The sequence below is a fragment of the Dendronephthya gigantea genome, unplaced genomic scaffold, assembly GCF_004324835.1.
Source record: "Dendronephthya gigantea isolate DGI-Jeju-01 unplaced genomic scaffold, DenGig_1.0 000001F, whole genome shotgun sequence".
Taxonomy (NCBI): domain Eukaryota; kingdom Metazoa; phylum Cnidaria; class Anthozoa; order Malacalcyonacea; family Nephtheidae; genus Dendronephthya; species Dendronephthya gigantea.
This window is the reverse complement of record NW_021163011.1, coordinates 4,952,064-4,966,496: the sequence shown is the minus strand read 5'-3', so window position 1 is coordinate 4,966,496 and position 14,433 is coordinate 4,952,064. Positions and strand designations below refer to the sequence as shown.

Here is a 14,433-nt window from a genome sequence, read left to right as displayed (position 1 = left end):
TGAAATGATAATTATGAGTGATTTTTTTGAATTCAGTAACAACTCTACATAGAGTCACTAATGAATTCAAGCCCTTGTGAAAGTAGCTACTCTCTAATACAGTAAAGGCCTCTCGTGATCTTTTATCTAATTCTCGGAACTCTATATCCCACAGAGCACACGTGATCATGCTCTAACCCTCTCGTGATCAAGATCTGACTTTGTATGGTATGGACAGTATGGTAATTAGGGTAGCCTATGTAGGTGTGTTTGCATGTGGAATATCAGAAAAAAACAGGAAACGGGGGAGGTAAGGCGCGGCTCATTGAAATATTTATCCTCAATAGCGGTTTTGTAGTGCAACGTACAGAAATATGCATGTAGACATCAGACGGAAGATACAAGAACGAATCAAATATTGTCGTTGCATATATTGTATTAAGTTGATCAAATTATTTGCATGAACTGATCAATTATAACTTTCTGTTTGCCAGCATGCTTTTTCCAATTGGCTAACTGTTAAGTCTGTTTCCATTTTATTGTAATTGCCGTAAGCATGTCAATGTTGTTGATGCATTTGAATATTTCTCTTTGTACAGTCGAGGGAGGACTAGTAGGGCCACTTTAGTCGCGCATGTTGCATTATCCATGGCGTGTCGCCACCTTTCCAGCCAGTTGATGATACGCTCAGCTAGGTGGCGGCATTTCGCTCACTGATAAGGATAAATATCAGAGGGTTCATAATTTTCCCAGGCATCGCACAGACGTAGGTTTGATTCCGGCCGGAGGCGGATAGCTGAAATTTCTCGACTGCATCCGGTCAGGTCAGTATACAAATTCTTCTCGATTCTCTATCAAATATGAACCTTCTGTCAGGCATTATAATACGCGTGTTTTTGACACACTTTGTGTCCCTGTAAAAGGCGAATGTGTCCTTGTAAATGGAAAAGTGTGTAGTTAAAAATCATGCTTCATGGACAAAAATGTCTAATATAATTTTAATTTGACTATTTAAAATAATTATTGTTTCTATTATAAAATTGACATTATTGAATATATTATATATTAAAAAAGGCTAGAGACTGACGGACCGTGCTTTGCATGGCTATGCTCTTTTTTATATGCTTGCGTGGTAATTTCACGTTGTAATTTCTTAGACTAAGTGATTATTGAACCTAAAGACAATGTGTTTCCTTGTAAAAATTCCGTATTATAATGCCTGCCTTCTGTACAGATAAGCATACATAATCTTCACTGAAAAACATTATATACGGCAGTAAGAGCTAGTCCTGTTTTTAAAAAAATTAGGAAAACTGACGTTCCACATTCTTAGTCTTAGAGAATGGACCTTGCGCGCGTGGTGCACATGTCCTCATGTTTTGTGCATGTATAAGTTTTCGTTTGATCTTAAGTACAGTACAACGAGTTGAGTCAACAAACACAAGGAAATACAGACCATTGGAAAAAAACAATAAACAGTAAGGTCTATCATCTTTCAAAATTATTAATTCCACTCGAAATTAAGACCCTTTGAACCTTTAGAATTTAACTGCCTCAAGTGAAGTGCCAAAAACCATACAAAAACCATAATTGATTTACCCTCACTTATTCCCGGCATTACCATCATATACAAATTAACCACGCTTGCTCTTGTCAGCTACCTCTGTACAGTAGCTCAGTGGCAAGAGCATCGACTCGTTCTACCATCAACTGTTCCTCGCTTGAATTTGAAGTGTGTATAAATTCCACTCGAAATTAAGACCCTTTAAACCTCTAGAATGCAACATAAAACTGTAGAAATGCGACTATATTTTACATTCTTGGAAAAAAATTACCTCTCACACATTTTTCTTTCTTCCAATATTTAAACTACTGTAAGTTTACACTAGGTGCAAATTTAACTGAAATTTGTGTACGCGCTGTGCCAGGACTTGTATAATATTCCTTAGCACAAGTTGTAACAATGCAATCATTTTTTCAGTCAATTTGCTTTAATTCATCATAGACTAAAAAAACGTATGCTGCATGCTTGTTTCAACATGTTTGTCTTTACCTTCACCAAAACTAGTGAGGTAATGTAAACTTTGCATACAACCTCATAACAAGGCTGTATACGAAGTTGCATGTTCTCATTGAATTATACTTCTCAAATTTCTCTAAAAATAATCAGCAACAGCCACAAATTTATCTAAAAATGATTAGCAACAGCCTAACCACATGGCTTTACTGCAAGTATTTCTAGTGAAACCATGTAAAGTCATCCTGAGCTTTACATATCAAATTAAGTTACCTGAACAGGATTCAAACAAAATCTCAAGTGAAGTGTGTAAACATTGACATGTTTTCAGCATGGATAGTCAAAACACTAGTTAAGTGATTTTATTATTCATGCTTTCAATGTAAGTTAAATAAATAATTACCCAGAAAATATACCTGCTACTAACCTTGCTAAATACATTACTATACCAATGCATTATAATATTAAATTCAACATGTGTGTGCTTACTTAAGCTATGTAGCTCATGTATAAATTGTTAGTTACTATACAATATATTCAAGTCATTTAGACCATACTAAATTGGCCAGATGTTTTTAATCCGAAAGCAATGAACAACATAAGCACATTGCACATGCCCCAGCCATCATGGCTAAGCAGGTGTCTTCGTCACCTTGTTTTTGTTGCTGTCGTCGTCTGTCTTCATACACATAAACAGTCTGTGGTTGTTGACCGGGTGGATAATGAGCTGCAGTACCATATGGACCCGGCCCCCTTGGTCCATAAGGTCCAGGTGCATAAGGACCCTGGCCAGGTGGTGGTGCCCCATAACCTTGTTGGGGATATGGTCCTGGACCAGAACTATATGGTGGGGGTGGTGCCCCTTGTTGATATTGTTCAAAACCAACATTACCATGGGGTGGGGGGTATGGTGTTTGTTGAGGGTTATATGGGGGCTGGCTCATTGCGTACCTTAATTATCACTCTAGATATAGCAAAAAATATAACAGATTATATAGTGTAACCAAATTTAACCTATAAATAATCGGGAATATTAACATAATTAAAGATGATAAAAGGCCATTCTGTGCATATGTTCCGCTTGTTAACTAATTAAGAAACATTCCAAAAGTTGCCCTTAACCTTTGGAATTTTATTGTATAATACATCCCCTGGGATAGGTTGTTCAAAGCTAGGTTAGCATTTACCCTGGGTTAAATTTTAACTCAGTGATTTAGTTTATGTGCTTCTGAACCACTGTTCATTTTAAAACAATCACAAAATATAACCTCCATCATATATGAACATGCCTACTTAAAACTTAGTGTACATGCTAGGCAAACTTTGACAAATAATATAAAGCATACCCATGTCAACTTAGTGCTTGGAGTTATCAGTATGAAAAAGTAACCACAGAAATTATATTCCATTATCAATGGAAATACAAAAGTATAAACTAGAAAAACAAGCCATAGGTTCACTAATGACTTTTAGTGTTATTAATAGAAAAAAACAACCCAGAAATAAAATCTTAATCAGACCGGGGCATGTGCCTAAAGTAACACAATATAATAGAAACTCATTTTGTCTACTAAGTACTAAGACATCATTCTCAAGGTACAAATTACTTGCACTAGTTTTAAATAGAATAATCAAGTCGGTAGCAAAGTAAGTGTCACTGTTTAGTTTTGCAAGATGCAGCAAATACCAACTTATAGTCAAACCAAATAAACTTGCTTAATTAAAGCATTTAACGATGTAATATTAACGATGTAATATCCGCAATGCTAGAAAACTATACTGATCAATACAAAACGTAAATAAACTGTATCTATAAGAATAATTTTGTATAATATCAGTGGAATGCACTAGAAACGGTGAAAATAAATTCATTCCGTTGTAACGGCAATTCGACAGTTGTCATGTATGATGTATACAAACCTGTATTAAAACCTCGATTAAATAAATAAAATTGATGGTCGTAAGAATGATATATAAATTCTGCTTTTAATAAGCGTACCTTATTTTACCTCTCTCGAATGATTAATTGGATGCCTACACTGGAAAATGATGATAATGATAGACTTTAATAATTGAAATCCAATAGTGTAACGAGTAAAAGTATATCACTATTTGTTGATGTGAAACGAGCTACGCCAAAGAAATATTCGTTTGAAATGCGCATGCTCTAAAGTCTAACCTCCGGTTTATAGATTACATCATCTTCGAAAAACTAGTGGATTATTATGTTGGTGACAATGGCTTGATTGGCTTCCACATATAATCCGATCTTTAGACTTTTAGCTTTCACTTTGCTAGTTTGCTTGGATCATCCACATAAAGCCTCATGAAGATGTAAACGCAAGCTGCAAGCAACACCTGCTTCCGCTTAGTTTCTGCCAAATTCATCCATAAAAAACAAGGCTTGCTTTTGATTGGAAAAATCATAAAAATGTTCATATAAATATATCAACCGAAGTTTCTCCGTAGAAGTTCTAAACATATGCCGTGCAAAATCTACTTCCCCATATGATTTCTGGGGCCGGTTGTATAAACCTCTTACCTACATTTTGCGTAGTTAAATCGTAGTTAACTCAGAAATAAATTCTCTGATTGGTCAATTCTGTCACTAACTATAGTTAAAAGTTAATTTCGTTTTTATACAACTGGCCCCTGTTGATTAGCTAATCAAGTACATAACAAGGTTGCCAGATATCACTGATTGTCAGACCTTAATTAATGAGGGCATAACTATGATTAGCCATCAGGGTTTGGAATCACAGGCGTTAGGGCTGTAACCGTCTAAGGCTACTCAAGCCTCGCAGGTAAACAGCCACGTTGCGATTTGGCTGATTACTAGCACAGAAAAAGCAGACATCTCTTCTTATAATTTAATATTATTCTAAAACAACAAAATCCATCAAACAACTCCCGAATAATTTATTACCCGACTATTACCATTCCTCAAAATAAAAAAATGATCATTCCCCTGTTGTTCCTGGGGTGGTCCTATCGGGGCAAGAGAGCTTTATCCTCTCAACGGGGAAGTTACGTTACCGGGGGTTTTCCGTTGAAGAATGTCTTGGAAACTCATCTAACCTGCCTCTAAAATCTAAGTTCCCCGTTAGGAGTCTTAGCTCCTGGTCAGAAAATTTCTGGCACCAACTCCGCTTCGTTCGTCAATTTAAACCTGCGCATAGTGAATGAATTAAATTGGACACAGAACTAACATTTAATATCAGAATATCATTGTAAATGCTAACTATACCAAAACCTACATGAAAGCGTATAAAAAATTAATATGCATTAAAATACTGCAGTCACTTCAATTGTTATATATCTACCAAAGGATAAATTCCTGTGTATATTAACACCTTATAAACCACTCAATTTTACATATCAAATACAATTCAACATCACTGGATCAGTCTTCAGCTATGCTGCATATTTCTTTAGGTATACATTTCTAACTGATTCTTTCAAAGTGCATAATAACAAACTACTAAATTCATAGAAAACAATTTAAACGTAACACATAACTAACATGTTGTCACTCATCCCATGAGCCATCTGTGTCAATAGCTACACAATTGTATGCAGCATAACGGAATTTCTCTTCAGCTGCAGCATAAGATGAATAACAGGGAAGAAATAAAGTACCAGAACATGTTGCAGCTTCGGGTAATGAATCAATAGGAGCAGTTGATTTTGCAGCACACAATGTCATGTGTGCAGGCAATCGACGTCTGCCAGTCACAAATCTCAGAAAACGACTCCGGTCCTCATTGCTGAAACTTTCCATTGCTTTCCAGAAAAATTTCACTCTCTCATCCGTCTCCAACAGGTCTTCACAAAATGTTGTCTTGCGAAGATCTTCAACATTGACCTTGGGATTTCCGCATACCTTTAGCTCAAGTTCTTGCCATGTTAGAAGTCCAAGCAAGGAAACAGGTATAACTTTAGTTAACCCACAACGAATTGCACTGATTTGCTCTTTACTCTCTTTCATTCTTGCATCTTGAAGAAGCTCGGTGTACTCTATGCGATTTTCATATTTAACAGTTTCATCTTCACCTTTCGAGTTAAGAGGAATAATTGTGCCATTGCTTAAAACTGTTGTATATGTGAGAACATCACTAAACTTTTCCTCAAACTTTTCCTTCTCCATTTCTTTAATAGATTCGACCAACTTCACCAATGATGCATCAACTGTGACAAAATCTTCTACCCATGATACTTTCTCACCAAGCAACTGTTTCCACACAAATTTTGGAAATGATAACAATAAGCTCTCCCTTCCACGCAAGTGCCCACCCATCAACATTCCAAGCCATTCATACTGATCAAAAAATTTACATGATGGGTTGGGAATATAGCCATCACGATAAACATTAGATGAATCATATAGCTGGTTTGGACTGCGAATAAATAAAGGCAATGGCAGCAACGAATCTGCAGAACTAGGACAAAGTTCTTCAGCAAGATCACACAGGGAATCACGAAAGCCACCTCCTTGGTCAATAATACCCTCTGAGATAAACTTGCATTCCCACCACTGTTCATAGCGGTTTGACCAACGAAAATCTAGTGTAACTCCACATCTATCAGGTTTTAATGCTTCATATAGCTGATAAAAAATTGTTCGCTTTCCCTCTGGGTCACTAGCGGGGTTTGCTCGATGTTCTGCAGCTGTATGACGGTTGAGAACAACTTTTGGAACATTTTGGAGGGTAACACATGATTGTGATTCAAGGATAAGCTCATCAATCAATGTAATCCTACGATGCGAGAGTGGAAGTAACTGCCTAATCATTTCAAGACTTGTGTATGAGCCAATGGTAAACTTCCAAATTGGAAAAATGAAAGGAAGGACACTGTCCAACAGAGAAACAAATCTCAATAAACTTCTTGCTCTGTGATATAATAAATCTGCACGGACATGCTCCAACTTAGGGAATCGGATAATCTTGGTCTTATTCTTGAAAGTGTCTGCACTCAAACCTGGTTCTTTCTCATCAGTTGAGACTATTTTGATACCATGGATACGGGTATCAATTCCATCATCTTTACAGTCCTTTATCCATATTTGAATAACAGGATGGTGCTGGGTCATATCTTCAAGTATTAGAACATTACCAGTTTTGTCTGAATCTACAGTGACATCATTCAAGACCTTCAAATTGCCAGTTTCTCCACCTTGTACTTGAAATCTACTTGGCATATAATTATCATCATTACTATTCACATTCACAAACAACTGTTTGATGATTGTCCCAGTCTTCATTTTAAGACGTATCCAATGTTGACCCTGAGATCCATCGGATTCCCAATATGTTACAACATCACCATCTGTCAATGCTGAAATATATTGACTTTGGGATGACACCTCAATTGATTCAACATACTGACTTAGATTACCCAATGTTGCCTCTTTCTGAATTGTAACATATTGACTGATAAAACGAGCCAATTCCTCGTCAGCTTCCAGGCTCCAATTCTGAGGAGGAAACTTTAACTTCTTCATGGCCTCAAGGTCAGCTTGTCCATGCAACTCAACATTTTGAGAAATATTCAGGGAGTAACATGTATCAACTGCACTTTCCCAGTTTGTTAGAACAGGGTTTGCATGTTTTTTCTTCGAGCTCACGGTCACAACATCAACTTCGTCTTTAACTTTGCTATCACGAGATTGAATAAATACCCACCCTGCTGAGTGATTGCTTTCTACATCAAATTTCTTTAAACTCTCAGGAATAAGTCGTAGCCACAGACCTTCATCATTCCAGTATTCCTCGCCACTGGTGGTAAACCTAGTACTTACTTTACAAGGAATTTCACCAATTTTTGTTGACGATGAAGAAGGAGAATCTCTAATTACAAGTGGAATTGTCCTTTCACTTTGAAATTTGTAGTCAACACAATTGGGTACGAAGCACAGAGCGTCTGGTAACTCTTTCCCGTCTCGTATCGACTGTACGCAGTCAAATAAACATCTAATTCGTGCTAGACGCTTTCTAGCATCGTCTTTTGTCATTTTAAACTCAGGTCATAGCTGATTTATATTTTTTGCACCTTCAAAACTTTTAACATATGTAGCTTCCCACTTTATTTCACAGGTAATTTATGATAATTATCCAATCACAATCGGAATTTCGTCGATTTATTTAGATCGGCAACGAGACTTTCCGAATGCTCACGAGTCACGATTAAATTCAACATGGCGGATTTGAGTGCTTATAGAGATCAACGTTTTAAGGTAAAAAATAGTTTTTTAACTCAAATTTTTAGAAAAATCATTAGAATCTTCTTATTTTTTATAATTCGTAGGGTTCAAGGGGTGAACAGGAGGCAAAATTAGAAACTACGTGCACACTTTATGTCGGAAATTTGGCATTTTTCACAACAGAAGAACAAATTTATGAACTGTTTTCAAAAGCAGGAGAAATCAATCGGATAATAATGGGCCTTGATAGGCATAAAAAGACACCATGTGGTTTTTGCTTTGTTGAGTATCCTTGTACTAGCTATTCATCACTTTTTTTTATAACAATTCTGGTTATTTTTGACTCATTCAGATTCTTGGTGATCATTGAAGATGGTAATGCACCAATGCACCATAGAAAGAGAGTCAAACACCAGATTTGCAAACTGTATGCAGTGATACATGTTTATTTCAGTTTGCAAATTGTGAAAAACAGCCACAGCTAACTTTCTAGTCATGTATATTTTTGCCTTTTAAACACAATAAGTTGGTATTTTTACTTTTAACATTGACTCCTGAAGGGAATTCATTTCATGGAAATGGTAATAACATTAGCAGTTGGGTATTTCAAGTTTGATTGTATTAATTAATTGCTTCAATAAACCTCACCCTCTCAACTACCATACTAAAAGTAATAAAACTAGACTAGGTTATTCTTAACAGAATATAAGATATTATGAACGTGAAGATGCCGCAAATGCAACACGATATATCAATGGAACAAGACTTGATGATAGAATCATAAGAACTGACTGGGATGCAGGGTTTGAAGAGGGTAGACAATATGGAAGGGGAAAGTCAGGAGGACAAGTAAGAGGCCTTAAATCTATTTTAAGTTTATAGTTAGACATATTGCTTTAAAGAATATTCCTGTAATAGCAATGAATGTGTAGATGCTGCATATGAAAAATAATTAACCTTGTTAATATCTGATATTATAGATACGTGACGAGTATAGAGATAAAGAAGATCCAGGTCGAGGCGGTAGCAGGGCTTCAATAGAAATTACAACACCATAAGTGAAACACATTCTCAGAAAGAACTGTTGCAAACTGTAATGAATTCGGATTTTCATCTGTACTCCCATTCTCATATTCTGTAAATTTTTTTATGTATAATACATATCATATATGCAATTTTAGTGCAGTATATTAATATGAAGGCTTTATTGATTGTAGCAGTTTAATTTTAGTCCTTTTGCTTTGCTTTTGTGGGTATCCATACTTTAAAGAGTTTATTAACTTGTGCAGTAATCAGTGTTAGTTGTACTTGGATGTTAGTAATGTCTCTGTTAGAAAAAGGTGTCATTGTCTATAGCAACGGTTCAGTTTTTTTCCCAATATCAAGTGGGTAAAGGACCTAAAGACAGTTCACTGGTGAGACCTTTATGCAACAAGGTTACTTCTCTTTCCTCTCTTTCACAATTCCTGTTTTCATTTTTTTGTGAGGATATGCATGTGCCACTCCACTAAGGTACAGTATGAATATACACATTTCCACTCTCCTCCATTTGCATCCTGGTGCATATTGTAACTTTGTAAAACTGGCGACTCTTAAGCCTGCATGGATCAAATGAGGACGCAAGGGAAATTGGGAAGATTAGAAGAAATGTAAAGTCAAAGGCATCATCCTGTCTTTGCTTGTTTCAAGGCGAAATGATGCCCTAGTCATTACAAAAAGTCTAACAAGACTTTGTGACTTTTTCTGAAAATCAAAACGCATGCAAAGTCTAGTTTAAAGTAAATGAAAGTCATGTCAGGTTCTTTGGCCAGGTTTGCAACATAATAGACAAAAATGAACACATGCACAGTATTCCTTTCCCATACAGTCTCTTCTAGGGCGCTTATAGAGTATAAGTGCCCTGGTCCCTTCCTTTATAGTATACGTGTGTACGTACGTTCTCAGTCTGCACCAAAAAAGTTTCTTTTGACAATGAAGCGAACGCACTGCAACATAACATTTCTTTCATGGCGAATATCTGACGCTAACAGCTGAAAATGGAAACATGGATTCATTTAATTAGACGCATTACCATTACCCAGGCCAGAGTAATCACTATTTGACACCATCTTGGTTGATGTTTTAAAACGTACACAAATACACTTTTCTATAGTTGCTTTATTTGCTGATACTACTTAGGATGTACACAGAAAGCGCGAATCAAATGAGGAAATCATATTTTCATACCATTTCCAAAATTGTTGGCCTCGCACGGTTTGGACCTGTTTTATTCTATAATAGAAAAATTAATGTTAATAAAAAAATTCATTTTAACAAATTTTAACGTTAATCTGCATGTGTGTCAATATTTTTAATGTTTACCACCAACTTATCGAAGTTGGAAGGTTGCATTTGCTGGCTCGTGTACGATGCCGTATTGTACCTCTTTACGTTTCTTTTTTCGTCTGTCTTGATTTTCCTTTCTATCAGTAATCTTATTAACATTCCCCATTAACTTTCGTTTTTTACTTTCAAATTTTGCACAGTGTTTGGATGGCAAAGGTTTTTCGGCAATGGTCGCTAAAAAAACCCAACAAATCTAGTATAAACCTCATGCATTAGCACTAAACGAGCTCAGAAATCTAATGTATTGTGGGCCATTTATGTTGAAGCTGATGAGCTTGCCTCAAGTTATAACTTGTGGATTAAGATTACATTATCAATGTTTCTGTGATCAGCAAGAGTTTTGCAGTAAATTCAATGGAAAAATTGGTAAGTTTTTTACAGAATCTGTACCAAATATTAGAATGAAATAACGCAGTGGTAAATAGTGTAATATTTGCCTTACATATTTTCAACAAATCCTTTAAAACTTTTCAGTTCAAAAATTCCAACTGTGATCACAGAAACGTTGACAGTGTAAACTAGGCATAAGAGTTCAGACGTGCCTTTGTTTGTAAATGACGAGAGTTTACTGGGAGTCAAAGGTCCAGCATTCTGGCGACTCGCAAAAAACTCATGACTGTTTACAATTTACAAACCTGTTTGTTTCACACTGTTACCATCATTTTCGTTTTCATCACTCGAACTTGATGCGTAAGAAGCAGCGAGTGAACTGAGATTCAATAACCTATCTTGTTTTTCATTACACCCACCTGCAAATTAAGAATCATGGTGATGTGACTCAAAATTGTGACTAACCGATATTTTTTCGATGGTTATTCTAGAATGGATAATTCTTCCACAACATCTAACCTAACGAATACATCAGCACAATTTAAATATGCCAATAATACACGAACTTACTGCTTGAATCAGGCAAATTTCCATTCTGGAATGTGCACTTCTCGTTTTGTTCCGCAAACGTTGGTAAATCTTTGTTTGGTAACTTGTTAGTTGGTAATTCTGTCGATGGAACATCACTGTTTCGCTTTTGGTGAGCATTTCTCCTCTGCTGTTTCCAACCCTGTTTTCTGTTGTACCTAATGTGCAGTAACAGTCAAAGAATTCATCCAAAATTATTTGGAATATAGTCCACAATTAAACTGCAACTGACCATGAAAGTGTCAAAGTTAGTCAAACTTAATTGAAAGTGAATATATCTGAGAAATACTCCATGATAAAGTTCAGGGTTGAATAGTGCTTACAACATGCAGGTATAATGGCCCCAAAATTGTAAAGATTCTAAAGAAGAGATACAAATTGATTCCATGCACTTTATATCCAACTATATAAGTCTATATTTAGTGACCATGGATCAATTCCAATAATTTATTAATACCTAAATCCTTTAGTTCTAACTGTATGACCACTTTTTACTCTATCTTGTTGTTCAGCTTCTTTTCTTGCCATATTTGTAACTGTGGGGTAATTCCTACATCAGGGATTAAAAATCCCAGGTTTGAAGATATTGCAGTATCATATTAAATAAGCAGTTGAAGGATAAATGCAAATTGAGTAATGTAGGTGTGTATCAGGTTTTGGTAATATTATACTGCACCTTCTTCTCTCTTCCCTCCATTTAAAAATTTGTTCTGGCGTGTTTAAGATGATTTTCATCTTCCCCTCTCGGTGACACTATTTTAAACAGACAAATAAGGAAATTTAACATGTATTAAACTTCAAGACATGATTTGGTTGCCCTGCATCATTGCAGGTTCATTTTCATGCAGTCATTAATTAATATATAGTCCTGATATATATTCCAGTCTCATTACATAACAATGCAATACAAGGTCAGGAAAACCTCTTCTGTATGAACAACACTAAAAAAATTTTATATTCAAATTTCATGTCTTTCAAACAAGTGATTACTGAAATTTCTCTTTCTAATGTTATTAAGTGAATTATGTACACATATACATATGTATAACTTGGTGGTGTAAAATGAACTACTGTCAGTTAGGTAATAAAGTACAGTACACCAGGAGAAGAAAATGAGTGTTAAAATCAAACTGTGTAGTTCACTGAACCTGTTTACATCACTATACCTGTATCTCATGTAACTTTAAACTTTGTCGTGATGCAATGAAAGAACAGTTTGGAAACTCACACTGAAAAAGGAAATTTATGTGATTGTTGGGTTTCCTTTCTAACCTCACAAGTAAGTTTTTTTTATATAGAAGGAAATAAACTGCTTGACCAGAGGGCATTAATTGGAATGGTGCTGTAATACTAATAGTAAAGAGTTCTATAAATGGCAACCAAACATCTGCTTTTCATAATGATGTTACATGCAGGATGTAAATAATGTCAGACAAAGTTTGAGGGTTTCCCAAAAACTAGTAGCAATCCAATCAAACTTTGTAACATGAATTTCTGTGCTTGATGTCATTAAGAAAAAGGTTTATATAAAATGCAATATATGGGACTACAAAGATCAATTCCTAAGAATAATTAATGGCAAACCTTCACATGAGCCTTTGAATGTGCCCTAAGACTGTTTTGATCTTGAAACAATTTCTTACATGGTACACATTGAAAGGAAGAGTTGGGGGACAACATATTTTGTTTACCCTAAAAAAAAACATTATTTATACATTATTAAATTTATATATTTATTATATTATATATTATAATTCTCAGTTAGTTCTTTTCATATATATATATATGAAAAGAACTAACTGAGAGTCTCTCTTTCACTTCCCCCCCCCCCCCTCCAACAACGTGATCCTTCCAGCATTCCTGGCATTTGACTTGGGGAAGATTTAACTGGACACCCCTGGTCTGTACCTCACTGTCACTGACCTGCCCCTCACAAACATCCTTAATCCTATGTCTCCAACTCATGACAATGAAACCTTTGTTGCCAAGGGTTGGAGACATAACGGCGTTTGCGAGGCAAGCTAGCGCCTCAATCCCTTCGTAAAAAAACAGGGGGTAAAAACACCAAAGAAAACTTGCAAAAAATTCATCCACAGTGACAGTGTCTGTAAATTTACTAAATTATCATAACATGAAACTTATTTATAATAGAAATAATTATTCCTTCATGATCTCAAAGACCAGAGTACGATACCCTGCCAGTACCTGATTCTGACTACTTTCATTGTGGTTGACATCCAGATACTGCTGAACTGCCTTGGGTAATGGTTGACATGGTTGCTGAAAATTAAATCCATTTAAAACCATCGGTGGTGTTGTTCCAATATTAAACGAACGTGATATTTGTGGAGGTATGATGGAACTATGAAACGGTCTAATACCATTTGCAGATAATAGACCGAAATTAGGCAAGGCATTCATCGCTCAGTCGAATAAAAAATTGAAGGTATGGTTTTCGTACTATTTTTTATACGACGTCTCCTCGTGGACATGCGAGCCTACGATTCTCCTTGGCAACTTGGTGTAAGAGCCAATGACATGGTGTAAGAGCCAATGATATTCAGCTCCGGGTTCGTGGCTCCGGGTTCGCGAAAACGGAGCTGGAGTGGTTAGTTTTCATACAAACCGATCTGGCCGCTTCGCTTTTAATGCAAATCGAAAAATTTAAAAAGCCCATTTTTCATAAAAGGCCATGTTCATCAAAGACATAAGAAATTTATTTAAATTAGGGCGACAGGCCGGACAGAGTGAATGATATGCGTGTGGTAATAATGAACTGATTATTGATGGATACTTTTTAAAACCTTTGTATGGCATTTCCGTCGTTAGACGATATCATGTCAGTATTTTCGCAATATTAAGTGTGATCAGATTATTTGGTAAACAGTATTCACGCCCTTGGTACATGCCTGTACTGGTTACTCATGATCGT

General features: G+C 35.9%; 3 protein-coding genes and 1 long non-coding RNA gene across 5 annotated transcripts; 1 reads left to right on the top strand and 3 right to left on the bottom strand.

Annotated features, from left to right (window-relative positions):
* Positions 1 to 1,765: 1,765 nt before the first annotated feature.
* Positions 1,766 to 4,135, bottom strand: LOC114526507. Its single transcript, XR_003687345.1, has 2 exons — positions 3,996 to 4,135; positions 1,766 to 2,960 (listed from the first exon to the last, which is right to left on the bottom strand). It is a non-coding gene; the product is annotated as an uncharacterized LOC114526507 (long non-coding RNA).
* A 1,064-nt stretch (positions 4,136 to 5,199) lies between these two features.
* LOC114525903 (E3 ubiquitin-protein ligase HECTD3-like) lies at positions 5,200 to 8,073 on the bottom strand. Its single transcript, XM_028547366.1, has one exon. The coding sequence runs from the start codon at positions 8,007 to 8,009 to the stop codon at positions 5,526 to 5,528; it is 2,484 nt and encodes an 827-aa protein (XP_028403167.1). The 5' UTR covers positions 8,010 to 8,073; the 3' UTR covers positions 5,200 to 5,525.
* A 76-nt stretch (positions 8,074 to 8,149) lies between these two features.
* LOC114525928 (nuclear cap-binding protein subunit 2-like) lies at positions 8,150 to 9,373 on the top strand. The gene is made up of 4 exons (XM_028547390.1): positions 8,150 to 8,231; positions 8,303 to 8,484; positions 8,909 to 9,047; positions 9,179 to 9,373. The coding sequence occupies exons 1-4, from the start codon at positions 8,193 to 8,195 to the stop codon at positions 9,254 to 9,256; spliced, it is 438 nt and encodes a 145-aa protein (XP_028403191.1). The 5' UTR covers positions 8,150 to 8,192; the 3' UTR covers positions 9,257 to 9,373.
* On the bottom strand, positions 9,304 to 13,977 carry LOC114525913 (nuclear fragile X mental retardation-interacting protein 1-like). Of its 2 annotated transcripts, XM_028547381.1 has the most exons (11): positions 13,707 to 13,977; positions 13,086 to 13,193; positions 12,668 to 12,730; positions 12,178 to 12,254; positions 11,959 to 12,051; positions 11,484 to 11,659; positions 11,219 to 11,332; positions 10,621 to 10,757; positions 10,425 to 10,469; positions 10,135 to 10,228; positions 9,304 to 9,796 (listed from the first exon to the last, which is right to left on the bottom strand). In XM_028547381.1, exons 1-10 carry the CDS (start codon positions 13,920 to 13,922, stop codon positions 10,139 to 10,141), a joined length of 1,119 nt encoding a protein of 372 aa, XP_028403182.1. In that variant the 5' UTR covers positions 13,923 to 13,977; the 3' UTR covers positions 9,304 to 9,796; positions 10,135 to 10,138. The 2 variants fall into 2 exon arrangements, with proteins under 2 accessions (XP_028403182.1, XP_028403176.1); XM_028547375.1 differs by having other exon boundaries at positions 9,304 to 10,228.
* Positions 13,978 to 14,433: the final 456 nt, after the last annotated feature.